The sequence below is a fragment of the Felis catus genome, chromosome C1 (genome assembly GCF_018350175.1).
Source record: "Felis catus isolate Fca126 chromosome C1, F.catus_Fca126_mat1.0, whole genome shotgun sequence".
In the NCBI taxonomy this organism is placed as follows: Eukaryota; Metazoa; Chordata; class Mammalia; order Carnivora; family Felidae; genus Felis; species Felis catus.
The window spans coordinates 218,423,670-218,449,407 of record NC_058375.1 but is presented as its reverse complement, the minus strand read 5'-3'; the positions used below and the strand labels follow the sequence as shown (position 1 = coordinate 218,449,407).

The following is a 25,738-nucleotide window of genomic DNA, read 5'->3' as shown; positions in this document are numbered from 1 at the left end:
ACCCCTAACATCAGTTGTCTGTCTTAAGAAACTAGAAAAATTAGAACAAATTAAACCCACACAAAACATTTAAGAGCAAACGCAAATTGCCAATATCATACATGATAAAGGGGACATTATAGAACCTTCAGACATTAAAACAATGGTAAATGCAATGAACAACATTATCTGATAAATTCTACAATTCAGACACATTTCCTTGAAAACGACAACCTTCCAAAACATATATAAGAAGAAATAAACAATGTGAATAGTCCCATCTCTCTCTTTTTTTTAAATATTTACTTTTGAGAGAGAGAGAGAGAGTGTGTGCAGGTGGGGGAGGGAAAGAAAGAGACAGGGAGACACAGAATCCAAAGCAGGCTCTGAGGTGTCAGCACAGAGCTCGATGCGGGACTCGAACTCACAAACCATGAGATCATGACCTGAGCCGAAGTAGGGCGCTTAACCGACTGAGCTACCCACACACAGCCCCCCTTTTTGAATTAATGAATAGTCTTATATCTCTTAAGAAAATTAAGCCTGTAATTAAAAATTTACCCTCAAAGAAAACTCCAGATGCAGATGGTTTCATTGATGAATTCTACTCATCTACTAAGGTAGAAATAAAGGCAGAATTCAACTTTGGTAACCAAAGTCCTTTAGAAAAGTGAGGAAGAGGGAAGTCTTCCCAATATGTTTTACAGATCTAGCATAACCTTGTTACCAAACTCTGAGGAACCTGCAAGAAAAAAATAAAAATACCAATAGCACATAGAGTCACATATCCTAAAATAACTTTTTGCAAAACAAATCCAGCAACATATAAAGGCAGTCAGTCACTGACCAAAGTTAGGGAATAAAGTAGAAAAATCACATGGTTCTCTCGGTAGATGCAGAAAAAGAATTTGATTAAATATTTGTTAAAACTCAGAACCTATTCACGGTAAAAGCTCTCAGTAAACCAAAAACAATAAGGAATTTCCTCAGTCTAATAATGGGTATCTACAGAAAACGTGAAAGAATAAAAAACCATATAGACAACATGCTTGATGGTGAAAAATCGAGTAATTTCTACCAAAAACAAAACATTTGTTCTCTTACCACTTATTTCATGTACTAGAGATATCAGCCATGTAATGAATAAAAGGCATACAGACTGGAGAGGAAAAAAAAGGTTAAACTACTTTATTCACAGACCACATGGTAACGCACAGACAAAAGCCAAAAAGATATAGAAAGAAACTACTGCAACTAATAAGTGAATTTAGCAAGGTTGAAAAATAAAAGGCCAAGTGCATTTCTATATTCTAGCAACAAAGATTTGGAAAATGAAAATTTTAAGAGTATCATTTACAAAAGCATCAAAAAACATGAAAAACTTACTGGTTAAATGTAATGAAAGATGCGTAAGACTTTTATGTTGAAACTTACAAAATACTACCAAGAGAAATTAAGGCAGAACTAAATAAAAGGAAAGATATACCATGTTCATGGATCAAGAAACTCAGTATTGTTAAGATCTGTTCTCTACAAATTGAACTACACACTGAACACAATTTCAATCAAAACTGCAGAAGAATTTTTTTGGGGTAGAAGTTGACAAGTTGATTAAAAACGTATATGGAAATGCAACAAACCTATAATAGCCAAAACAATTTAGAAGAAAGCTAAATGACATGTATCTCAAGACTTATTATGAAGCTACAGTATTTGCAATGTAGCATGTTAAACTAATAGATTATGAGAGTCCAGAAAGAGAGCCACTTGAATTTTGAGAAAGGCACTAATTCAGTTCAATGTGGAAAGGAAGGTCTGATGCATATTCAGTAAATGGTGCCGACACAACCAGATTTTTGAAGGGGAGAAGAAAAATACCTGGACCCCTCCTTTACATCATATATGGTAACAGAGGTGAGGTGGATCATATTTCTGAATGTAAAAAACAAACCTGTAAATTTTCTCAAGGAAATATAGGAGAATATATTCATGACTTTGGGGTAGGCAAAGATTGCTTAGAATATTCTTAGAATACAAAAGGTATTAACTAAAAAGGTGTTAATTTAAACTTCCACAAAATTTCAAAACTGCTGCTCATCAAAAGACACCACTAAAAAAGTGACAGGACAAGACAAAGACTGGGAGAAAATATTTACAATTTACATATCCAACAGAGGACTGTTACCCAGATTATGTAAAGAACACATACAAATCGAATTTTAAAAAAAGCTTCAAAAAGCTTCACTTGGACATTACTTCACACACATAACATAAGGCATATGGAATGTTCTTAAATGTATGAGAAAGTGCTCAACATCATTAGTCATCAGGGAAGTGCAAATTTAAACCACTAACATACCATTTCACACGCAGTAGAATGGCAAAAAAGAAAAAAAAAGAACACTGATTAACACCAAATATTGGTGAGGGTGCAGGCAAACAGGAATTCATAACAACACTGCTAGAGGGAATGCAAATTGTTAAAACTATTTTGAAACACTGTTTGGAAGTTTCTAATGATGTCAAACATATACCTATCCTATTACCAGTAAGTTCCATTCCAGTTTCAGGAATGTATACCCTTCTCTAGAGAATCATTCTTAAATAAAAATTCAATATAAAAAAATAAAATAAAATAATAATTAATATTGAATAAATGTAAAAAAATACATAATGCAATAATGACCGAATCTGTTTAAGTCATATGCTAAGTGTTGAGGATACACAGTTGATTAGTCTCCACCCTTGTGAAACATGATAGACACATAACAAGTGATTTCCAAACATGGGATGGGAGAATGGAGAGGGAGCATATAAATTTTATTATAGGGTCCCTTTTCTCAAACTTGCCCAATATGAGAATCACTTGGGACACTCTTTAAAAATACACATTCCACAGCTTAATTGGGGCCAAGAAATAATACTCTAGGAAATTTCTATACTCTAGAGATTTGGAAAGACACAAATTGCTATGTGTGACATAAAATGACCTGCCCTAGTCTTAGGGTTAGGGAAGGCCTTCCTGAGGAACTGTCATTGTCGTTTAAACTAAGATCTGAAAGACATGCAAATAGGAGTCTGCTATCATAGTGACTACTATATCAATTTAATATTGATTTTGACATAAAGGATATAATGTCACACACACAAACACATTTGGAATTTTTAAAACTGAAAGTGTACTTAAAAAGCAATAAAAACTAATATTCTAGCCTAGTAAGAGAAATATAACCTATATCTACTTTGGATTTCACAGATAATTAAGTCGACAATATAGCATGGTTGCATTGATAAAGGTAAGGGAAATCTTAATAAAGAAAGTGACATCTAAGCTAAATCATAAAGGTCACATAGGGGCTAACCACTAGGAAAGAGCATCTCAAAGGGAAAAGAGCATCTCGAGTTAAAAAAACAAATATGGGATGGCCCCCAGGTAAAGAGGGGTAAAAAGAGGAGACAAGATGATATATTTAATATGTGTCAAAGTGAACTCATCATCATTGATGGTACACTCACTCAACTAGGAACAAAGGAGAAGGAATAATTTTATATTATTTTTCTTTTGGATGGGAAGCCATGGGAGACGATGAGTTCATTTTATATATAGTAAGTTCTAAGTGCCTGTAACATGTACAAACTGAAATAGATATACAGTTGTGAAGCTTACAGATACTCTGGGCTGGAAGTATTCAACCTCTAATTTCATGTTTCAGAAATTCTTTTTTAGCTAGTAACAGAAAAAAAAATGGCCTAATACCAAGAGTTTAGTAGCCTTTTATTATTTTTACTGCCTTAAGACTGGCTCATGGTTGTTAACCTTTGGGGTTATGGAGTTTCCAAAGATTTGATAAAAATCACACACTTAACTTCCCTGAGAAAATGCACATACACACACATATAATTGAAAGGATTTATGGACTTTATACCACATTTAAAAATTCCTAGTAACTCCTGGCTTACAGGATTTTACTTAAGTCAGTAAAGATCCTACTCTAGGAATTCCAGGTAAATATTTAAAATAAAGAGTAAGATGAACAGAAAGCTAGCCTATCAAAATAACTGACATTACAATACATCTGTGGTTTCTTATTTTTTGCGCTCAGAAAGTCTTCACATTCTTAAAAAATATTGAGAACCTCAAGGAGTATTTATGTGGACAGTATCTATTAATACTTATCACGTTAGAATTAAAATAGAAAAAATTTCAATATTTATTAACACTAACAAACCCAATTCTTAGCATAAGTAACATTTTAAATGTAAAAATGTGTATTTTCAAATATATTAGTAAGAAGAGCATTAACATTTTGCAAATCTCTTTAATATCTGTTTTAGCGAGCTGGGATCTCATTCATATCTGACTCTGCATTCAAGTCTGTATTCAATGTGTTGCAGGCTTCATTCATTCATTCATTCATTCATTCATTCATTTATTTATTTATTTTACATCCAAGACAGCATATAGTGCAACAATGACTTCAGTAGTAGATTCCTTAACGCCCCTTACCAATTTAGCCCATTCCCCTCCCACAACCCCTCCAGTAACCCTGTTTGTTCTCCATATTTAAGAGTCTCTAGTGTTTTGTCCCCCTCCCTATTTTTATATTATTTTTGCTTCCCTTCCCTTATGTTCATCAGTTTCGTATCTTAAAGTCCTCATATGAGTGAAGTCATAGGATATCTGTCTTTCTCTGACTAATTTCACTTAGCATAATACCCTCCAGTTCCATCCACATAGCTGCAAATGGCAAGATTTCATTCTTCTTGATTGTGCAGGCTTCATTCTTAAATGTGAACAGATGCCCAACGTCAAAAACTTTGACAAAAAGAAATATTTTAGTACAACAAAAACACTTGTAAATCATTGTATCTGGTAAGGGTCTACTACCCATAATATATAAAGAACTCTTAGAACTCAGCAACAAAAAGCCAGCCCAATTTTTAAAATAAGAAAAAGGTTTGAATAAACAATCCTCCAAAGATGTACAAATGGCCAATAAACACATGAAAAGATTCTCAATATAGCAGTATTAAGGAAATGCAAATCAAGATACTTTATATTCTCTAGGATGGCTATATTATCATTTTTTAAAGCACACACAGAAAATAAGTGTTGGCAAGGGTTTGCGGAAACTGGAAGCCTCAAATATTGTTGGTGAGAATGTAAAATGGTGCTGCCAGCTTGAAAAACAATCTGGCAGTTCCTAAATAAGTTAAACACATGACCACGTGACCAGCAATTCCACTCCTAAGTATGTACCCATCTTTATTGTGTCCTCCCAGTTCTCATTTCCCAAACGATTCGCTCCTGTGTTTTCAATCCCAGAACCAAGCCAGAACCACAGGACTCTCCCCTGACACCTCCTTCATCCCTACCAGGTCTTGTCACTTTTAACATCCGACACAGCGTCAAGCGCCAATAGACCCCCACACGGACGGCGGCAATAATCTTTCCAAAATGCAAATGTGATCGGCTCAACCTATTGCTTACAACTCAGCAACAGATGGTTGTTGTTCTTTGGATGAACAAGGACTAAAACTCTGTAGGATCTCCCGCGAGACCCTCCAAGGGCCTGGGCTCTGTGTTAACCTTGGCACCTTGGTTCCAGACACACCAGCCTCCTTCCTGGCACAGGTCCGCCGCATCCACCTCCCGGCCGGCCACCCGGAACTCCCGCTCCTGCTTGACCTTCGGGTCCCACCCTAAACGTCCGTTCCGCGAGGTCCCATCCCCGCCACCCCACGCGGTCCCGGGAACCGCTGCCAGGCCGGCAAACACCCCACACTTCCGGGGGACTGGTGTCCACCGCCTGTCTCCCCGTCCGGACGCGCCTGCCCGCTGCGAGGGCTCCTCGAGCACGTGTCACAACGATGCACATACGGGTGGCTGTCCACCTGCTCGGGGAAAGTAACCGCACCTGTGCGATAGGTCCGGTAACTTCACTCCAGGCCAGGTTTTGGGGTGCAAGTGCGCCTCGGCGCTGGTGAAGCGAGGCTGGGGGCCACACCCAGGGCTGAATGTAAACGTACCAAATTGGGGGATTCTGGAACGCCCTGGCCACCCAGGAACGCGCAAACCCGGGGCCTTGGCGGCCAACCCGAGCCCGGCCCCCACCCGCCTCCCGCCCGGCCCCCTGCCCTGGGGCCCGCGGAGGAGCCGCCGCCGGGGACGCCCTCCTTCACACCTCCCGGCCATCAGCAGCGGAGGGACCTCGCCACCACGCCCGACCACCGCTGGACTTCGCTGCTGCGGACCCCCAGGTCCCGGGCCTGTGCCCGGCGTCCACGCCCAGCGCACCTCGGAACCGTGTCGTCGCCGCCGCTGCTGCTGCCGCCGCGCGAGAACGCGACCTCAGCCTCCGACTCCAGGCGAAGTCTGCACCGCGTGCTGCCGCGAGGCCTGTCGGGTAACGGACGCCGGCGGCCCGTCCACCGCCCGGCGGGAGCTCCCATTGGTTGACGCCGGCAGGGGCGGCGCCGTGATTGGCCCGGAATGTGGGCGGGGAGGCGGGAACAAGGCAGCCGGCTGGCGGTGTGCCAAGGCGAGCGCGGGAGGCGACTGTGGCGCGAGCGGAACCCTTCCCTGCGGTGCGGCCCCAGACCGTGGTGTAGACGATGTTGTCTGCACGGGCCCAGCCGCTCCCTGTGCGGGCCCAGAGCCCGCGGAGTCCTCCGCCGGCAGTGGCGGGAGAGCCCCCGGTGCCAGCTGTGGTCAGGCAGCCTCCCCGACAGGTGTCTCTTCCTGCGCCTGGCACGCTGCCGCCCTCGGGCAGTCTGCTAGGGTATCCCCACCAGGAGGGGCCTGGGTGAGATGCGCAACATTGAAGGGAGCACCAAAACCCAGTCATCAAGACCCCATTTCAATGCAGTCCTTTAAGGAAATTAAAATCACGAGTAGTGGAAAATCCCAAGTATGGTTCTGCAACGCAGAGCTATCCCTCCTTTAAAATGGGCATATTTTTTTCATCCCTGGTGAATTTTTTGGCATTAACTTTTTAAAAGTTTATTTATTTTGAGAGAGGGAACCAGAGGGGAAGGGGCAGAGAGAGAGAGGATCTGAAGCAGGCTCTGCGCTGACAGCAGGGAGCCGGATGAGGGGCGCGAACTCACAAACCGTGAGATAACGACCCGAGCCAAAGTCAGATGCTTAACGGACTTGGCCACCCAGGCGCCCCTTTTGGCATTAATTTTGATTTTTACTCGAATCATTATGTTTTGAATTTATTTTTTTTAAGCGTTTATTTGAGAGAGAGAGAGAAAGTGCAAGCGTGGGGGGAAGCAGAGAGAGAGAGAGAGAGAGAGAGGGAATCCCAAGTGGGCTCCACACTGTGAGCTTGGAGTCTCGTGTGGGGCTGGAACCCACAAACCCTGAGATCAGGACCTGAGCCGAAATCAGATGCTTAACCAACTCAGCCCCCTCCAGCACCTGTCTTTATTATTTTTTTTAAGACTGTTTCTTTTTTCTTTTTTTTTTTTTAATTTTTAAATTTTTTAAATTTAAATTTAACTTGAACTTACAAACCGCCGAGATCATGACCTGAGCCCAAACCAAGAGTCAGAGGCCTAACAGACTGAGCCACCAGGTGCCCCAGACTATTTTTTTCCTTAAAGATTTTATTTTTAAATAATGTCTACCCCCAACATGGGGCTTGAATGTATGACCCAGAGATCAAGAGTCTCATGCTGTATGGACTGAACCAGTTAGGCGCCCCTAAACTTGTTTAAAATCATTTAAGATTGTGGGGGTGCCTGGGTGGCTAAGTCGGTTGAGTGTCTGACTTTGGGCTCAGGTCATGATCTCATGGTTCATGGGTTTGAGCCCTGCGTCCGGCTCTGTGCTGATAGCTCAGAGTCTGGAACCTGCTTTGGATTCTGTGTGTCCTTGCTCTCTGCCCTTCCCCCACTCGTGCTCTGTCTTTCTCTTTCTTGAAAATAAACAAACATTAAACAAAAAAAATTTAAGACTGTGCTAAAAGCTTATCTTTGTTTATTATTTATGGGGGGGAGGGGAGGAGGGGGGAGGGACAGAAAGAGGGAGAGACAATCCCAAGCAGGCTCCACATTGTGAGTGCAGAGCCAGACTCGGGGCTCCATCCCACCACCCTGAGATCACGACCTGAGCCGAAATCAAGAGTCCCACGCTTAACTGAGCCACCCAGGTGCCCCAAAGTCTTAGTTTTCTGACATCATCTCCACATTTCCCACCAGCTCTGGGGCAGTGGGATCCTTGCTTCTCTTCATCAGAGTTCTGGGAGCCTTAGAGTCTAGCCTCAGCCAACACCTTCTCTGCCCGGCAGCTCTAACGGGTCTGGACTCACATCATTGACTTGGGGCTTAAACTGTTGTGATGTGAAGTTTCCCATTTTATGGAATCCATCAATCTCTTTGTGATTTATTACGGTGATTTTTTCCCCCCACCCCATTCCGAGTTCAGAATGATGGCTATTTACACAACAGGTTCCTCTTGCCTTTTATGATTTGATTTTTTACATTTAATTTCTCCCTTCTGACTTTTATTAAATGTTTTAGCATTGTGAAAGTTACTTGTGTCCGTGGAGAAAACGCAGAACAGTGTGAAGAGGAAAACAGAAACCTGCGTCATCTCTCACAGGGCCTCGCTTTAGAAGTTTTGGGGGTGCTGCACGGAGCCACCACTGAGATCCTCTCCCACGCCCCCCTTCAGTTCCCTTATGCTTGCTCACCCGAGCTGTTAACACCTCATGCCACAAACACCTACTGACGTCCTGCTGGGTACCAGGCGGGCTGAGGAGTATAGGGCCTGATGCAGTGCATCTGAAAGGACACACTCTCTAGCTGATGGCACAGAGAATTCGTCGTGGGCTGGGATGTGTGGAGCCGACTTGAGATTCAGGACAGTGGCGCGGAGCCTCAGTGGCACGGAGCCACAGCCGGGGGGTCCTCCGGGAATGCATCCAGTGCCCTGAGCCAGGCTGGCTGTGCCCTTGAGGGGACCTGTCTGTCTTTGCACCTTTGTAATATCTGTAGCACCTGGTGGAGGCTACTTGCTGACCTCACAGGGGCTTTTATCAAAATTATCTAAGCTGGTGGTATTTTTTTTTTCTAACTTCCAGATGACTATTAGAACAACTGTGAGATTCACACCCCCTTCCCCCAAAAAAGAAAAAACTCAAAGCGATGTTCCTAAGAAACGTATTAAGTCTCTATATTTGGGAGAAAGTTAACAATCTTTATGCTATTTATTCTTACTATACATCTCCATAGTGTTTCATGCTGTATATCTCATAGCAGAATGCACAGATTTCCTCTAATACAGGTTCCTAGGTATTAAAAGCTCCTTCTGGAAACTTTTTCTTGTCTTGATTTGGCTCTTTGAGTCATTTGTGCGGCTGCAGGCACCTTTGCTGAGATGAGGACTGGCCGTTTTCGCCCAGCTAAATCAGATTTTTCCCACATATTTTGTTTTCACATTGATGTATTCACGGGTGCATTCTCCCGTGTTTTACTTTGCTAAATCTTTTTTTTTTTTAATTTTTTTTAACGTTTATTTATTTTTGAGACAGAGAGAGACAAAGCATGAACGGGGGAGGGTCAGAGAGAGGTAGACACAGAATCGGAAACAGGCTCCAGGCTCTGAGCTGTCAGCACAGAGCCCGACGCAGGGTTCGAACTCACGGACCGTGAGATCATGACCTGAGCCGAAGTCGGTCGTTTAACCGACTGAGCCACCCAGGTGCCCCTACTTTGCTAAATCTTAACTGTGCTGACTCTTGGGAAATGCTTTTCTGGGTCTGACCTTTTGTTTTATAGTAGGTATGCAGAAGCCAGACTTTTTTTTTTTTTTTTACCCCACAGACTGGGAGGAGGGAGCGATGATTGTTCCTTTTATGTTCCTTTTTCAAATTAGAACTAGGTTTTTAAAATTTTTTTTTTAACACTTATTTTTGAGAGACAGAGACGGAGCATGAGTGGGGGAGGGCCAGAGAGCGAGGGAGACACAGAATCCGAAGCAGGCTCCAGGCTCCGAGCTGTCAGCACAGAGCCCAACGCGGGGCTCAAACCCATGAACCGTGAGATCATGACCTGAGCTGAAGTCGGGCGCTCGACCGACTGAGCTACCCAGGCGCCCCTGGAACTAGGTTTTTAAGATTAATAAATTAAAATGTCTCGGTGTGGGAACATTAGACCACACGATCTTCAGCCCCACTTAGTAAAATCATGGTGGGTGAGGAATTACTGCTCTACAGAATTCCAGGCTGGGTGAGCCAGCCCCCGGCAGGCCAGAGCCAAGAAGCCAAGGCGGCTTTGCCCTGGGGTAGCTTACAAGACAAGCTCAGGCAGAAACTCTCAGCACCCCAGCATTGGGGATGGGGCAACATTTCATTCAAAGCGGAAGAGAGCCAGACAGGGGTGCGGTCTTCAAAAGGCAGAGCTCAAGGGGGAGCGGGGGGGGGGGCGTGGACTCCATGTGTGTTCATGGCGGTGGTGATGGGCCCAGAAGGCTAGCGGTGAGGGTCAAACACAAACCTCAAGATCCCTCCTCCCTTATCCTGGCACCCACATCTAAACACAGAATACGTGCCTCTTGAGATTTAGAGAGTTCTTTTAGCTTTCTTGGAACCAAGGCCAAGGTGGGCGCCCCCCCCCCCCCAAAACACCAAGCGATTTTTGGACACAGCAGGCATGAACTGAATTCTAACATGATCTACTGGAGATAGCATCAGCTTCCACAGGTAAAGGGTTTAGTCCTACAAGGCTCTCCCTGCCACCCCACCCCCCACAGGCTGTCACCTGTGCTTCTGACCAACCGGCTACAGATTGGAGGCTCCAGTGGCCTCCTCTTTAGGTTCAGTTAATTTGCTGGGTGGGGGGGGCTCACACGGCTCGCAGGACTCAGAGAAACACACTTACCAGCTTATTAAAGGGCATGATAAAAGATATGAAGGAAGAGATCTATCGGGTGAGGTCTTAAACAAAGGAACTTCTGTCCTTGTGGAGCTTGGAGGCTAGGTTGGTGGCCACCCATGGGGACGGGCAACTGCAAACGGAGACACTCAGCCACTCAGGACTCGAAGAGTCTGCTTCGTACTCAGTGCTCTCGGGGACAGAGTAGGAGCCACCTGGCAGGTGGTGATGGGGGCTATTCTGGCAGAGAGGGGAAAGGAGGAAGCAGTGAGGGTTAGGAACCGACCGTACATAGAGATCATACCAGCCAGCAGAAAGGCAGTGTGGGGGCAAGTGTGGGGCTGGGGCTTAGGACAGCTGCCTAGTCCTCGAGAGACTGGGAACAGGGTGGGAATCCAGTCCTGGAGGCTCTTGGACACAGGGCAGAGTCCCCGACCCCTGAGCTGGGGATCGGGCTACGGGTGCAGGGAGCCGGGCAGGTCCACAGACGGCAGCTCTCACTTCCAAATACCCAGACAGGCATGTGCACCCATCTGGCCTGGCCATTTGGAGAAACACGCCAGATGCTTATGCCCCAGTTTGAAAATCTGAACCTGGCTGTCTCCACCTGGCACTTCCCCCGACCCCATCCCACGCCGCCCTCTTCTGTGGTTATCAGTGTGTGTGGCCATGCTCTTCCTTGGGACCACTGCCCCCTTAAGGTGGGCATCCGTCTGCTGTCCCCCAAGAGCTCAGCACTGCACAAAGCAGAAATCCATATTTGCTGAATAATAACAAAATTTCAAAAATATCAACAGTAAGTTTTGATTCTGTAGTTTACATTTCAGATGATCAGAATGTGAAATCAGAAACAAAAAATGGAAACTAACACCTCCCAGCGGCTCTGAATTGCATCTGATTGGCGTTACCCATTTGTACTGTCCACTTAGCATGTCTTTTTAACGGTCTCTCTACATCCCAAATGCCATTTTATTTCTAAAAACGAAAACACTTTGTAGGAAACATTCAATAGGGATCCTGGTCCAGGTTTTCAACCAACTCTTTTCTTCTCCCAATTTTCTAATTCAGCTTAAAGCTGTGGTTCTCAATGGGGGATGCTTTGGCACCCCCCGCCCCCAGCAGACACTTGGCAATGCTTGCAATATTTTTGTTGATCACGACTTGGGGTGGAGCCCGTTTGCCTCCAGTGGGCAGAGGCCAGGGATGCCGTTCAACAGCTCCTGATGCCCGGGACGGCAGCCCAGCAACCAAGCGCCATCCCGCCCAGGGCGTCAGTAGTGCGGGGTCGAGAAATTCCGGGAAGAAAAAAAGCCGGCAACAAATTCCCGTAGCTGTATCTGAGGAGAAGCTGTATTACGTGAAATAAATTTGAAAATCATGTTCTATCTTCCTCTGGATTAGGAAGTGTGCATAAAATGGATCTGCTCTTTTTGCAAAGATGGGTGTGAAAGGTAGACACGGAAGGTTTGACCTGTTTGGAGCCGCGGTTCTGGGAAACGCCATCTTCCCAGGACTGGGGAGACAGGGAGTCCCCCTCTTACCAGTGGCGAGACTTCCAGCCAGTCCTTGGGCTCCGGCCTCTTCGTCTGTAGCCTCACAGGGTTTTTGTGAAAATTAATTCAGTGAAAATATGTATCTAACTGCCAGGCCCGTGGAAGTGCTGTGTGTGGTTGTTATTATTATCTGTGATCTCTATATGTGGATATTTTGCTGGTTAAACATAGTTGTATTAAGATGTCAGTTGTAGAAGAAACCTTGATCCTCAAAAAATTAGAAAAAACCCTACCCTATGACCCAGCAGTAGCACTGCTAGGAATTTCCCCAAGGGATACAGGAGTAATGATGCATAGGGGCACTTGTACCCCAATGTTCATAGCAGCACTCTCAACAATAGCCAAATTATGGAAAGAGCCTAAATGTCCACCAAATGACGAATGGATAAAGAAACTGTGGTTTATATACACAATGGAGTACTACGTGGCAATGAGAAAGAATGAAATATGGCCCTTTGTAGCAACGTGGATGGAAGTGGAGAGTGTGATGCTAAGTGAAATAAGCCATACAGAGAAGGACAGATTCCATATGTTTTCACTCCTATGTGGATCCTGAGAAACTTAACAGAAGACCATGGGGGAGGGGAAGGAAAAAAATGGTTAGAGAAGGAGACAGCCAAAACATAAGAGACTCCTAAAAACTGAGAAGGGACTGAGGGTTGATGGGGGGTGGGAGGGAGGGGTGGGTGGGTGATGGGTATCGAGGAGGGCACCTGCTGGGATGAGCACCGGGTGTTGTATGGAAACCAATTTGACAATAAATTTCACAAAAAGAAAAGAAACCTTGAGGATAAGACAATGAAGTAAACATCTCTTCCTTGCCGACTGGCCCACTACGATCTGAAGAGGGTGTTGGAGAGACCGTGCAGGAAGCCAGGGCTCCCCCCTCCTGGTTGCTTCTTTCTCGTTCAGCGCCTGTGGTGTGCAACGTAGGCCACCCGGAGGCGCTCACGCTCCAGCAAAGTTAGCTCCCCAGTCCTGACCCCCGGTTTCCTGCCTGCTGGCGTCAGTCCCCGGGTGCCCTGTGACTTGTCTGTCCTCTCGTGGGCGTGGGCGTGGGCAGCGGCCCCAGGCCCTCCAGTGAGGTCTCAATCCTAATTTGTCCTCTCTTGGGTTCTCTCCCTCAGCTCCAGGACATTCTCTAGAATTCTCTTCCACCCTTTCTTCGGAGTTGATGCCCTGCGGTGGGCCGATCATTCTTTATATTAAAATTTCCCCATTCAAATTACTGGTGGTTTCTGTTTTTGGACCGGACCCTGATATATGGCATTCTTGAAAGAACCCGGAACGCTTAACGCTCATTAAGTAGAATTTCAAACTCGGAAGTCTTTTGAAAACCAACGTATTCTGACAAATCTTAGGTCAACGTAAAAACCACGTCGCTGTGGACAGTTGGGAGCTTCCACGGGATCAACGCAAGAGGAGGTTTCTGTACAAATACTGGTCCTGAACATGCATCAGCTATAGCAGGTCTGTGGGCACCAACCGTGGACTGGGGATTGGATGATCTTATCTATGGAGTGCTCAGGAAGGAGATCTGAATTGTAAGCTGTCCTTGGCGCGAGGAGACACGAACCCCTCTTGTGCCCTGATGCAATATAACCTTGCGGGTCCTGGACCCAGACGGTGCCGGGGACAGGCCCTCGTGACCTCCAGCAACGTGCTGGAAGCATTTTCTCAAACGTAGGCGCCCAACCCACATCGCCCACACCAGCACTCTCCCAGGGTCAACTCAAGGTAGAGTTTCGGGTGACCCTTGGTTTGCGCTCGCTAATGTCCCGAAAAGCTGGCTCGCGTCACCAAGCTGACTTCAGGTGCAATATACACAGAGTAACTAAAAATTAGCAAGTAGCCAGACTTTCTCTACTTCTGTCCTTGAAGAAATCACAGTTGTCTCTAGCCTGTAACTTCCTCAGTTTCTTTTTTATTCTAAGAATGCCAATTCTTGGAAGTGAGCTCTTCCGATTCCCGTGAATATACTCTTTGTTTTTTCCACAGGGCAAGAGAAATTAATTGATTTGACAGGCTTAAAAAAATGACCCCACGTGTACAGAACAATTAATATGAAATAAAGATCTTCTTTCTCGGTGGGAAGAAAAAAAAACACAAACCACATAGCTAAAGTCTTTCAACATTTCATGTTTTAATTTCTCTAACAGTACATTCTTTAAAAGAAGTTAACAACTTCAATTCCAAATATAAGGATTAAACAATGCAAATGGAAAGCTGTCATTTTTCGGTGGAGCTATTGCCTAATTACCCTGGAAAAAAGTATCCTTATGATTGAACCGATGCAAAAATCCCTTAGAAAAGCTTCATTTGTTGCCTGTGAAGAGTCTTCTTAAGGTCACTTTTACTTCTAGACCATCCCCTTGTTTCGAGTGAGAAGAGTTTCGCTTGGTAATGGCTTGTGGTTCCACAGTGTTTTGTGTACGGAAAGTGTAGACTAAGAGATACTACTGAAGTCGCTCACATTTGTAGATTGTGCCCCCAAAGGAAGTCCCGACACCGTGACATTTCCCCTCAATTTTCAGCAAGACACAGGAAAAGAAAACCCAAGTCCCAGTTTAGCCTTTACTTTGACTGCCACGTTCAGTGGGAGCCCGGAGCTCCCGTGGGCCCGATGTGCTCGTTAAAATGACCTGCAGGTTCGGAGGGGCGGCCCCGCCAGAGGGCGGGGGCCGCAGACAGAGGCATCTGGTGGCCGCGGGGGCTCCCGCGGGCGAGCAGGGGAGCCGAGTGCCCGGCGGGCCTTCTCAGAAGCAGGGGAGGAAGCAGCAATCCCGGACGGCGACAGAGGCAAGCCCGCGAAACAGCGCTCGCCGTCCGCCGCCCAGGCGCGTGTGCAAGGCTGGTGCTCACTGCTGGGACAGCAGCGCACTCCTGTTTGCTTTCATCTTCTCCAGACGCTTCACTAAGTGGCCGTTGCTCACCTCAAGCTCTTCGGTTTTGTCCAACGCGCAGCGCAGCTGCAAACAAAGAGGAAAGGCCGCTCTGAGGAACCCGCTTCCCCCAAACGTAAAAGGGTCGCCCAGATTCCATCCTACTGGGAAACGCGGTCGTAGCCCGGACCCACTGAGGTCCTAGAGGTACATACGTACGCATCTGTGCGTGGACGTATTTTTCTGAACGATTCCTTAAGCAACACAAAGGACAAGACTCTGGCCTCGTGAGTCACTAGGCAACAGTCATCCTCTGGAACAACTTGGCCCCAGACTCCTATGACACGGTCTTGGGGGTCCTGAGGGTCTCACAAAAGGGAGGCAGAGAAAGAAGAGTGGGGCCCAGGCCGGCTGCGGGAGTCGGTCCCCACAGCCTGGGCAGCAAGGCTTCTGCAACCAGAAAGGAACGCCCGAGGCCAAGGCGGTCTGTCCTGGAGCCAGGGCCGCAGAGCCTGGGAGTCAGACGGAAGCCCCAACAGCAGGGAGCCACGTGGACCAGCAGGCAGGTGCAGGTGCCCTAAGGTGGGGGCGGGGGAGCGGGTACAGCAGCCACGCGGTCGTGCAGACACGCGTTGTGGGAACAGGGTGTGGAGCCCTACTTCTGATCCAAAACCTCCAGGGAGCGGGGCTGGGGTCCCGAGGTTAGCCCCCTCTGCGTCCCCTCTCACCGGCAAGGGCAGAGGCAGAGGCAAGCCCTCTCGGCAAGAAATTTCCCCAAGTCTGGCCTGGAGTGTTCCTACAAATGCCGATCAAGCATAGATTCACAAGACACCCAACGCACAAAGGACAAGCCATCTGACCAGCAGAAGCAAGAAACCACAGGGTCAGGCCCTCAAAGACACGAATCCATCCTCAGACGTGGAAAACGGAACAGCTGTGTGTGACACCTTTGTTTTTAATGTGTATTTTTGAGAGAGAGAGAGAGAGAGAGAGCGCGCGCGCGCATGAGCAGAGGAGGGGCAGAGAGAGAGAGAGAGGGACAGAGGATCCAAAGCAGGCTCTGCGCTGAAAGCACTGAGCCTGATGCGGGGCTCGAACTCATGAACCGTGAGATCATGACCCGAGCCGAAGTCAGATGCTCAGTTGACTGAACCTCCCCCCCACCCCGTGTATGACATCTTTTATTTAAAAAAAAAATTTTTTTTTCAACGTTTATTTATTTTTGGGACAGAGAGAGAGCATGAACGGGGGAGGGGCAGAGAGAGAGGGAGACACAGAATCGGAAACAGGCTCCAGGCTCTGAGCCATCAGCCCAGAGCCTGATGCGGGGCTCAAACTCGCGGACTGCGAGATCGTGACGTGGCTGAAGTCGGACGCTTAACTGACTGCGCCACCCAGGCGCCCCCAACATCTTTAAAGAGATAACGATACAGTTAACAAAGAAGCAGGACCACATGTGACCACACAACAGGAAAGCATCAGGAATGAATACACTTTAAAACCAGAAAAGGTGAACGGGAAGATTCCTCACCAGTGCAGCCAGGAAGTGGGAAGTACAAGGTCAGGTGGCTAAGAAATGCGCGGGCTGCAGGGACGGTCGGCCAGCAGGCCTTGGCCTCGGGTTGGAACCCCCGCGGGGGAGCGGACACACCATGGAAGAGGAATACTTAAGGAGGTCATGGTTGCAAACTTTCCGTACTTGACTTAGAAAAAAGACTTCCTGGGGGCACCTGGGTGGCTCAGTCGGTTGAGTGACTTCCGCTCAGGTCATGATCTCACGGTTTGTGGGGGTTCGAGCCCCACATGGGGCTCTGTGCCGAACACCTGCTCGGAGCCTGGAGCCTGCTTCAGATTCTGTGTCTCCTTCTCTCTCTGCCCCTCCCCACTGTGCTCTGTCTCACTCTCTCAAAAGGAAATAAATGTAAAAGAAAAGAAAAGAAAAAAGAAAATAGACTTCATGGATGCAAGAAACACCACACGCTCTTGAGCCAGCAGAACAAACAGCAAGAAGCCTGCACACAGCACACTGGGGTGAAGTTGTAGACAATCAAAGACACAAAGAACTCGAGAGAAGCTCGTCTGTAGGCGGCTGGGCAGAAGGACAGACAGACTCTCAGCGGCAGCCTTGAGAAGGCGGCCCCACGGAGGGTGGTACCATGATGACCGTGATTTGGCCCCAGGCTCCCCGTGACGTAGGCAGATGTCCCCTCCCCTCCCCCCCCCCCCCCCCCCCCCCCCGCCCCATGCTGCCAGCTGGACAATCGTCCCGCTCTCCCGGGAAACAGCCTAGAAAATTTACCTCTCTTTGGAGTTTCCGCTTTTCAGCCTTAAGTTCATCTTCTATCTTTTCAGCGTTTTCGGCTGCCGATTTATAACGTGATACTTGACTCTCTAACCTTATTACCTAAAAGGAAGGGAAACACCGTATATATAAATTCATAGGCCTGTTTTCTTTCTCCAATTGCTTTATCACATGTGAGACCAAGGGGTGTGGCTTAGGGAATGGAGGGGGGGCCAGACGATGCAAACGTATGATCTAGCATGTTGGGCTATCGTGTAGGTTCCAGCCAAGCAAGCTGTTCGGAGCACCCCCCTGCCTGCAGCTGCTAGGGCTTCATTCCCTCTCTGACCCCTGGTCCAGAAGGGTGGCTCCCACAGTGCTGCTGTCCCCTTCCCTGCGTGGGGCCATCCTGCTGGAGAAGGCAGGTCGATGCAGAACGACACTTAGGCAAAGGACCTCAGCTCTGGTCCAGTGTCTCCTGGGGTGGCATGGTGTGGAGGTGGCAGGGGAGAAGGAAAGCCCAGGAAATAGCTGGGGGGAGGAGTCAGAGGCTTTGGGATGGCAGTCCCCAGCCAGGTCTGCGGCGAGAGACAGAAGCAGCCACGGCCCAGCGGAGACCCTCGGTCCACGGAGGCCACAGCATGCTTCCTAAACTCCTTCCGTGGGATGCCATTCTCACTTCTCTGTCCTCAAACATTCCCCAGAGTTCGAGCCATGCAGACCCATAACTGAGGGGGAGAGAGTACCATTTTTAACTCTCCCTTTGGTTAGGACGCAGTTTGCCCCAAATTTGCCCAGCATGCTGGAGGCAATGAATACCCCAAATCTAGGAACCAGAGAGAGCCACCTGGTTGGGAGAGAAAGATGGAAAAATCCAGGCAAGAGGAATGTCGCTGCGTGAGGTGTTTTAAAATTAAATAAATTATCTTTAAAGAACAAACTTTAAAAACTTCCCAGCCACTTTAGTGATTTTCTACAACCAAGCATTGTTTATAAAGGGTTAGTATCCGTTACAACAGCCCGAATCCTAATAGTGATCTTCCCTTCCCTACTCTCTCTCTGCAGGAAATACACGGAGGACCTTTTTTGGTTCTAGAAATCTGTCTGCTTCTCTTGGTGCTCAGCCTTTCCGAGCGAGTTCTAGCAAGTACAACCTGCTTAATCATCACTGTCACTCTGCCCAATATTGCTTAAAAGTGCGCACGTACATTTTGTTCTAATGCTGTTATCTCTTGCTCAGACTTTGCAAGTTTAAATTTGAGGTCGCTGATCTGTCTGTTGGCATCCCCTAAAGGGTGAGAGAGAAGGAACACGTGTTAAGCTCTTTGGGCTTTTTAAAGTGTTGAAACAATAGTTACCGGGAACCAAGCCCTTCCTTAGGAACCAGCATGCAAATCTGTTAAGTCCTGGCCTGTGGCCCCACACCTGGTGGGGCTGAGACAGGAGAAGGCACGGGTTCTCCAGGAGCCCAGGATGGCAAGTGCCAGGCAGGAGAGCACCTGCGGGCACAGAGGACAAAGAAATGGTAGGGGTGGGGCACACGGGGGGCGGGGGAGACTGGGAGTCATTTTATCTCCTTTAAGCTTCTTTCTGGTTTACGTGTATAGAAAAACGCCTTTGAATTTTTCCATACAACAGGCTGATCAAAAGGCAGTTATATCGGGGCGCCTGGGTGGCTCAGTCGGTTAAGCGGCTGACTTCGGCTCAGATCATGGTCTCGGGGTTCGTGGGTTCAAGCTGTGCTGACAGCTCAGGACCTGGAGCCTGCTTCGGATTCTGTGTCTCCCTCTCTCTCTGCCCCTCCCCTGTTCACGCTCCGTCTCTGTCTCTTGAAAATAAATAAACATTAAAAAAAAAAAAAGGCAGTTGTATCCAGCGTAGGAAATATGGTTTCTCACGGGGTGCCACCTGGTGCCATCTTGGCGCACCTGTTCTACTCTTTAGGCTCAGACAGAAACATCCTTGCTCCACCCACCTGCCCATCCTTGTTCAATCCCACACAGAAACTTCTTTGCACTCTTGTGCTCAAGGGTTTGGGGGCAGCCAAGGGGAACACCAGGCTTTTTTTGCGAGGATGGTTTTTCTCTTCCAGCTCAAATATGATAAAAATAGGACACGTAAAGCATTCACTTCTACACAAGGATTGACATTTACTTTGTAGGTCCATTACATGCACGTCTGTCCCGTTTTCTAAGACGTCATCTCCAGGACGCAGATTGTCTAACTTGCCATTCTTCTGTCTCTCTTCCAGCTGCCCTTTGAGTTTCTTAATCTGAAAACACCCACCGATAAAATAGGTGAATTTCTCTATTCTCAAGGAGACTGAAAAGCTGAGCTTAGTGCCTCTCAGGAAGGAAGCAGAGTGTAAAGAAACAATACCCCATAAATACAATCAGATGTTGCTCTGGAGTTATTCCGTGGGTCTGCAAGGTGCCAAAGAATAGGGGTTACGTGACGAGGTACCAGAAAAATGTAGTAAGAGGTTATAATCTACCAGCCACCTGAGTAGGGAGTCTCTCCTCTCTAATAACCAAACCAAGTAAATGAAAAACTTTGGCCGGGTAGTGCTTTTCTCAGAAAGTGATGGCATAATGGGTGAAAATGGAATTAGATTTACAATATCAGACATACATTATTTTGTAACTTGGGGTGAAAGGTTATTTCTAAGTTTGAAATTCCTCTTGAGTTCAGGAGGAGATGGGACATAAAACACTTGAAGTGTTTATCTAAGGGTTAGGAAGTCGATGTGCCGGGTCGCCTTTTCTTTATTCACTAAGAAGCCAGGAAGGACCTTCTGGATGCCCCCAGGCACAGAAATACTGTCATCGTGTCGCCAGCAGAACCGTGTGGTCGCGCACAGAGCCCGGTCAAGGTGCAGGGGTGCCACCTTCAAGGAGCTGGCCCCTGCAGAGCTCTCTTCTCCCCGGGGAGAGCCAGGTAGAGCCGGAAATGCAGTCAGCAGCCGGGACTGCAGAAAGTTACGGTGTCTAGGGTAGTCCCCCAGCCCTTGTGCTGTTAACCTCCATCCCCTGGGGACCTGGGGGACCTGGGGGACCCCGCCCCTCCGAGCGACCAGCACCACCAAATCAGACCCCCCGCCCCATACTGACCGTTGGCGCTCTCTGCTCTGAGAAAATAAGTACGGAATCGCGATGGATACACGTTCTTAAAAGATCAAAGGAACCTCAATGCTGCCACCACATTGAGCGCTTTCCCCGATTTTGAGGGAACTCTTCAAGAGAATTGTCACAAGTAAGGCAAAAATACCTTTGATTGTGCTCATGAAGGAAAACGGAACTGAGTTTCCTTAGAAAGGGACTGTGGCAGGGTTTAAGAACTATGCTGCATACAAAAAAGACCAAATGGGACAGCTGGTTAGTGTTTCCGGGGGTGGAAGAGAGCCATGAAGGTAAACCCCAATTAAAACAACTTCGATCGGCTGGAACGAGAGAACATCTGCCGGAAAGGGGTGGAGATCGCCCAGAGATCCCAAAACCGACTTCTCTGAGCCGGCGGAAGTGAGAGAAGTGGTGTCTGGGGTGACTCAGTAGAGCTCTTGCCTCGTTGCCTCAATGGCTAATCTAGGCTCTTCACATAAATATTTATTTTAAGTAGCAATCTGCATGGAGCATCCCAAATTCAGTTCTGTGGCCTTGAGTCTTTGGGGACGTCCTCTCTACACCTCGCATGACCTAGGATGCCCTACTTGGATAAAAACAGCAAGAACACAGGTTGGCTTGGTCATCTGCAGACATGACACGCTAGGGTTTTCCCGACGAAGGGAGACGGTCAGGTGCCCCCCGCCCCGCCCCCGCAGAGCGCATAAAGTAATAAAAACATTGTTACCTGTTCCAATAAGCATTCCCGTTCATCAACAAGCTTTTTCAACCTAATATCTAAAGAAACCAAAAAGACACAGGTTGAGGTGGATCCGCGGAGCGCACCTTTCAGCAGATGGCTACTCCGAAGAATGAGCATCGAGGTTAGTGAAACGAATGATGAAGGTATTATGCACGTACCACAGCGAATGAGGCCACAGACAGGACTGGGGAGGACGTCAGCCGAGGGAGGTTGAGTTGGGTCAACCTCCTACAACATGCTTATGTCATCATGGGTAGCATCCGGCTGCATGCAAACAGGCTAATCTTCTACTTGGGGTTAACATGCAACAGCAACCACACTGCAACACAAGATCTCACAGGCTTCATGGTTTCACGTCATTAGCAAGGTACAAATGCACGGGGCATCGTGGTTCACGTCAGTGGCATTTTCATTGTCCTCGACTTGCCGAGTTTATATCCCAGGAGAATTTCTTGCTCTCTTTTCCCTCACAGGCCCACCAGTGTCAGAGCTCTGACTACACGTCCATGAACCTTACGTCTGCTAACCCGCTCGTCAAGAGCGGATACGGTCTCGAGACAGACGCGGTAACGCTCCAGGTCCCCGTCACCCTCCCCCACCCCAGACAGGAGCATCTCAGGATCCATCCCCAACCATTTCTTTGAAGGGGCGTTGAGGAATACGATCTGGAATACAGAGGAGGAGACCAAGGGCTGGGTTTGGGCAAAACCCTACACCACTTTAAAGGACAAATCAGGGGGCGCCTGGGTGGCGCAGTCGGTTAAGCGTCCGACTTCAGCCAGGTCACGATCTCGCGGTCTGTGGGTTCGTGCCCCGCGTCGGGCTCTGGGCTGATGGCTCAGAGCCTGGAGCCTGTTTCCGATTCTGTGTCTCCCTCTCTCTCTGCCCCTCCCCCGTTCATGCTCTGTCTCTCTCTGTCCGAAAAATAAATAAACGTTGAAAAAAAATAAATAAATAAAGGACAAATCGGGATGGTGCGATGGTGACAGTGATGCTAATGGGTCCTGCACGGTCACTGTGTCCCCGCTCGGCTCGAGCAGGCGTGCCTTCGCCCGCAAAGCCCCACGGCTGTGCCTCAACACTCCATCCCTCTTCTACTGGCGAGCACCCGCGGCCCAGAACAGCTAAGAACCCTCAGGGCCACACCCCTCACCGCGGCCTCCTCTGTTGTTCCAGATCTAAACCGGGACCTCGGTGTCGGAGCCCGACTCCCGGCCCCAGACTCTTACTCCCGAGGGGACACTGCTCTCACACGGCGCAGCTCTGACTCACCACGTGAAAAGGAAATAATCTGTATAAAATGCAATTTGCTTGCATCTAAAAAAAAAAATCACCTATCTCACATGGTTCCCCAAGTTACACGCTTTCTCTAAGTTGTTTTTCCAAACACCCCAAGTTGTTATTTTCAATTACAAAAGAACTGAAACCAGAAATGTCAACCATAAATTTATGATCTTCTGGATTCCATTTTAACGTGCATAATCAAATTGCTTCTGGTATCTTATGCTTTCTCTTCCGCAAGCCCACCCAACGCTGAAATGAAATGTAAACTCGGCTCTTTGTCCAATATTACTTTTTATCTTATGGTCTATATACAAAAACCGTAGGCATCGTAAGAGGCACTGGATATACTTGAAAATGATCTTAAAGCTCACCTACGTACTGTGCGCTTTTATTACGATATGTCTTTCTATTAGAAGACTCCAAATATCCTGGGTAGCAAGTACAAAACCAAGGTTAAGATGTAACAATAGCACCGGCCAACAAAAGATAAGGGTAACGTGACCTTCACTCTTATGGCGAGAATATGGAAACAGAGAAGTAAACTTTCAAGGAAGAAAAGTTTGGAAGCAGAATTGGAGAGGAAGTTTAAAAACTAAATTGTTCGAAGAGAACGGAAGAGAGAAAGGAGCAAATTAATTTGGTATGAAGAAGACGAAACAGCTTTTTGCAGTTGTACAGTTTTTTTTGCAGGTTTAAAAACCAAGCCTGGTTTGTTGACTGCACGGTGGGGCATCGTCGGTATGCTGACCGGAATCCTTAACCAGAGTACCGCACACCCACCTTTACCCTGTATTTACCAAGTGTCACCACTCATCGTTGGCCCATAATACTCAGTTACAAATAGACGTAAACCATTCATTTCAAGACCACAATTGCAGCTTTTAGAAACCAGGCATCAGAGAAAACGAAGTCACGGTGTTTCAACTTCAGACTTTTCTCTTAAACGGAGAAGTCAAAATGAGTTGGCTATTAAAAGGTCTCCATTTTTTTAAAAAGCCGGGTTTTTCTGTATTAAACTCCAATAAGCTTTCTGGTACACAAGTTAAGAGACCCGTGAAATGAGAAACACTCAGAGTGACAAGGTCTCGGGACAGGGGGCGGCCAGTGTAGAGCGCTCCCGAAGTCTCTGAACCCCTGTTCTCCTTGGTCATTCTTCTGGCCTGCACATCATCACCCCATCTGTCCAGGTGCAGCCTTGTCAACCACCGGCAGCCACCACTGTCCCCAAGCCCTCCTCCTCTGTGCTGCTTTGCCTGGATCTGGCCCACAGCTCAAGAGAGCGGGTTCCGATTCCATTTTCAGAGAGCAAACGAAGACGGGGTGGCAGGGGGGATAATGATACACGACCGGGAGCATAATCTCCCTTGTGGGGATTAATTTCAGCCGTTGTGGGCCTCAGGCCTCCTCTCCCCATAGCAGAGGACAAGCCACCTCCCCTCTACATTTGCCAACAGAGTGAGCAGGAGGCTGAGGTCTCCCAGACCACTCCTGCCTCGCACTGACTTAGTTGGGACTATAACCCACGTGGACAGTTTTCATCGGCCCCGGGGCCAGCCTCCCCCTGGCCCCTCCAAGAGAGCCTCTCCTTCCGGCAAAAGGAAGAACAGGGACAGGTCTTTCCCCCTGTTTACAGGCCCGAGAGGTCTGTTACAGATGGGAACTGTATACATCAGCCACCACCGAGGTCGTTCACATCTTGAAAAAAATGTAAGCCTTGCTGTAAAAGGCACAGTGGATAGAATGAAAAGGAAAGAGTGAGTGAAAGCCTTGCTCCTAAAAGACACAGCTTTCACTATATACAATCATCACACTGAATAAGCATATAGTCTAACGTAACACAGGCACAAACACCCCTTCCTCTCCTTCCGGAGCCTGGACATTTGGAACAAATCTCACTGAGGTGTTCCTAGTTTCGATGGCGTGCTGTACAAGGTGGTCTCCTAGGAGAGGAGTCTATCGGTGTGAACTCCCGGAACCAACACTCCAGGGTCCTCGTGACCGTGGAAACGTAAATGTTAAGGTTTTCTGTTCACCAAAACTCAGGGCAATACATCTCATTCCTAAAAACCCTTGAAAAAAAATTTATTGATTCTCAGCTTCTATCGTAATAGCCCATAATTCAAAATTCTGTTACCTTTCCCTGTTTTCTGAATATACTCATAATTACACTTCATTATGCTTTTGAAGGAAGAGTTCCATTTTACATACAGTGGTATGTTCTGGTTTGGGGCTGGTAAATATTCTCGTTTTTTGACTTAAGGTATCAGTGATCAGCGCTTTCCTCTGTTCTGGATCATACTGAAATCTCAGGGGCCTGGGTTGCTCTGGCGATGGGGCTGACAGGTAGACTTTCCATTCTTTTCTGAGTCAATCTTTTGACTCGGAATCTTTCCAAATTGCCTCATATGCCTCTGTGCATTCCTGACCTGAATATGCCTACGGTAATGATTTCTTGGTAATTTTAAGGGCCTTCCTGTGGACATCAATCGCTGTGCCACAATGTCATTTCCCCCTCGGAGCAGGGTCACTGATGTTCACACTGGAGGCTCTTAGATTATCAAGAAATGGGTTGGCTGTTCAGACTCCCTTTCTTCTTTCTTTGCTCACTTGCTGATTCTCAGCTGTCCCCGTCCACTAGGAGCTGGGTCGTATCTGCCTGTCTACCGGCACAGTGCCTTCCGGATATGAAGTGATCAAAAAGTCCATTACTTAAATGAGTGAGTGGATGATCGAGACCCCTGGACAGCTGGTCTGAGGGGTATGAAGCATGGCACAGTGCCCTTACATATGCTGTTGAGTAACAGAGGCAAGAAAGCCCTTAAAATGGTTGGATGATCTCACCATTTAGTGGGTTTGGTTGTCGAATCACCTCCCCAGGGGCCTTTGGAAGTAGGAATGAGAGAACTGCTCGCAAACGTGCATTCCAGGGTGGATGCGGCTTTGCTGAAGTTACAGGCAGCCGCCGACCCCCTTTCAAGTTCTTTGCAGCCCTTGGACTTGAGTCTCTGGCAAGC

General features: G+C 47.4%; 3 protein-coding genes across 17 annotated transcripts in view; 1 reads left to right on the top strand and 2 right to left on the bottom strand.

Moving 5' to 3' along the window:
* RBM44 (RNA binding motif protein 44) overlaps window positions 1–6,386 on the bottom strand; it is a 45,693-nt gene extending 39,307 nt beyond the window's left edge. For 3 of the 5 annotated variants that reach the window (XM_023259911.2, XM_023259912.2, XM_045034679.1), the window contains exon 1: window positions 6,278–6,386. The gene's annotated coding sequence lies outside the window, so the exon portion shown is untranslated. Of the gene's footprint in view, window positions 1–6,164 lie in introns of all 5 variants that reach the window. The other 2 variants (XM_011285600.4, XM_045034680.1) reach the window with 1 other exon arrangement.
* On the top strand, window positions 3,402–9,462 carry LOC123379125 (translation initiation factor IF-2-like). The gene is made up of 3 exons (XM_045033705.1): window positions 3,402–3,412; window positions 5,909–6,785; window positions 8,509–9,462. The coding sequence occupies exons 1-3, from the start codon at window positions 3,402–3,404 to the stop codon at window positions 8,554–8,556; spliced, it is 936 nt and encodes a 311-aa protein (XP_044889640.1). The 3' UTR covers window positions 8,557–9,462.
* A 5,073-nt stretch (window positions 9,463–14,535) lies between these two features.
* The window catches only part of LRRFIP1 (LRR binding FLII interacting protein 1), a 140,610-nt gene continuing 129,407 nt past the window's right edge, over window positions 14,536–25,738 (bottom strand). For all 11 annotated transcript variants that reach the window (XM_023259899.2, XM_023259902.2, XM_023259900.2 and 8 more), the window contains 5 exons: window positions 21,426–21,475; window positions 19,734–19,851; window positions 18,788–18,867; window positions 17,598–17,702; window positions 14,536–15,385 (listed from right to left, as the gene is read on the bottom strand). In XM_023259899.2, coding sequence (XP_023115667.1) covers window positions 15,275–15,385; window positions 17,598–17,702; window positions 18,788–18,867; window positions 19,734–19,851; window positions 21,426–21,475 — 464 coding nt within the window. In that variant the 3' untranslated portion in view covers window positions 14,536–15,274. The remainder of the gene's footprint in view (window positions 15,386–17,597; window positions 17,703–18,787; window positions 18,868–19,733; window positions 19,852–21,425; window positions 21,476–25,738) is intronic.

Coding starts and splice junctions, on each gene's coding strand:
- LOC123379125 (XM_045033705.1), top strand. Junction 6,786..8,508: donor CCCCACCAGGAGGGGCCTGG/GTGAGATGCGCA, acceptor TAAATGTTTTAG/CATTGTGAAAGTTACTTGTG.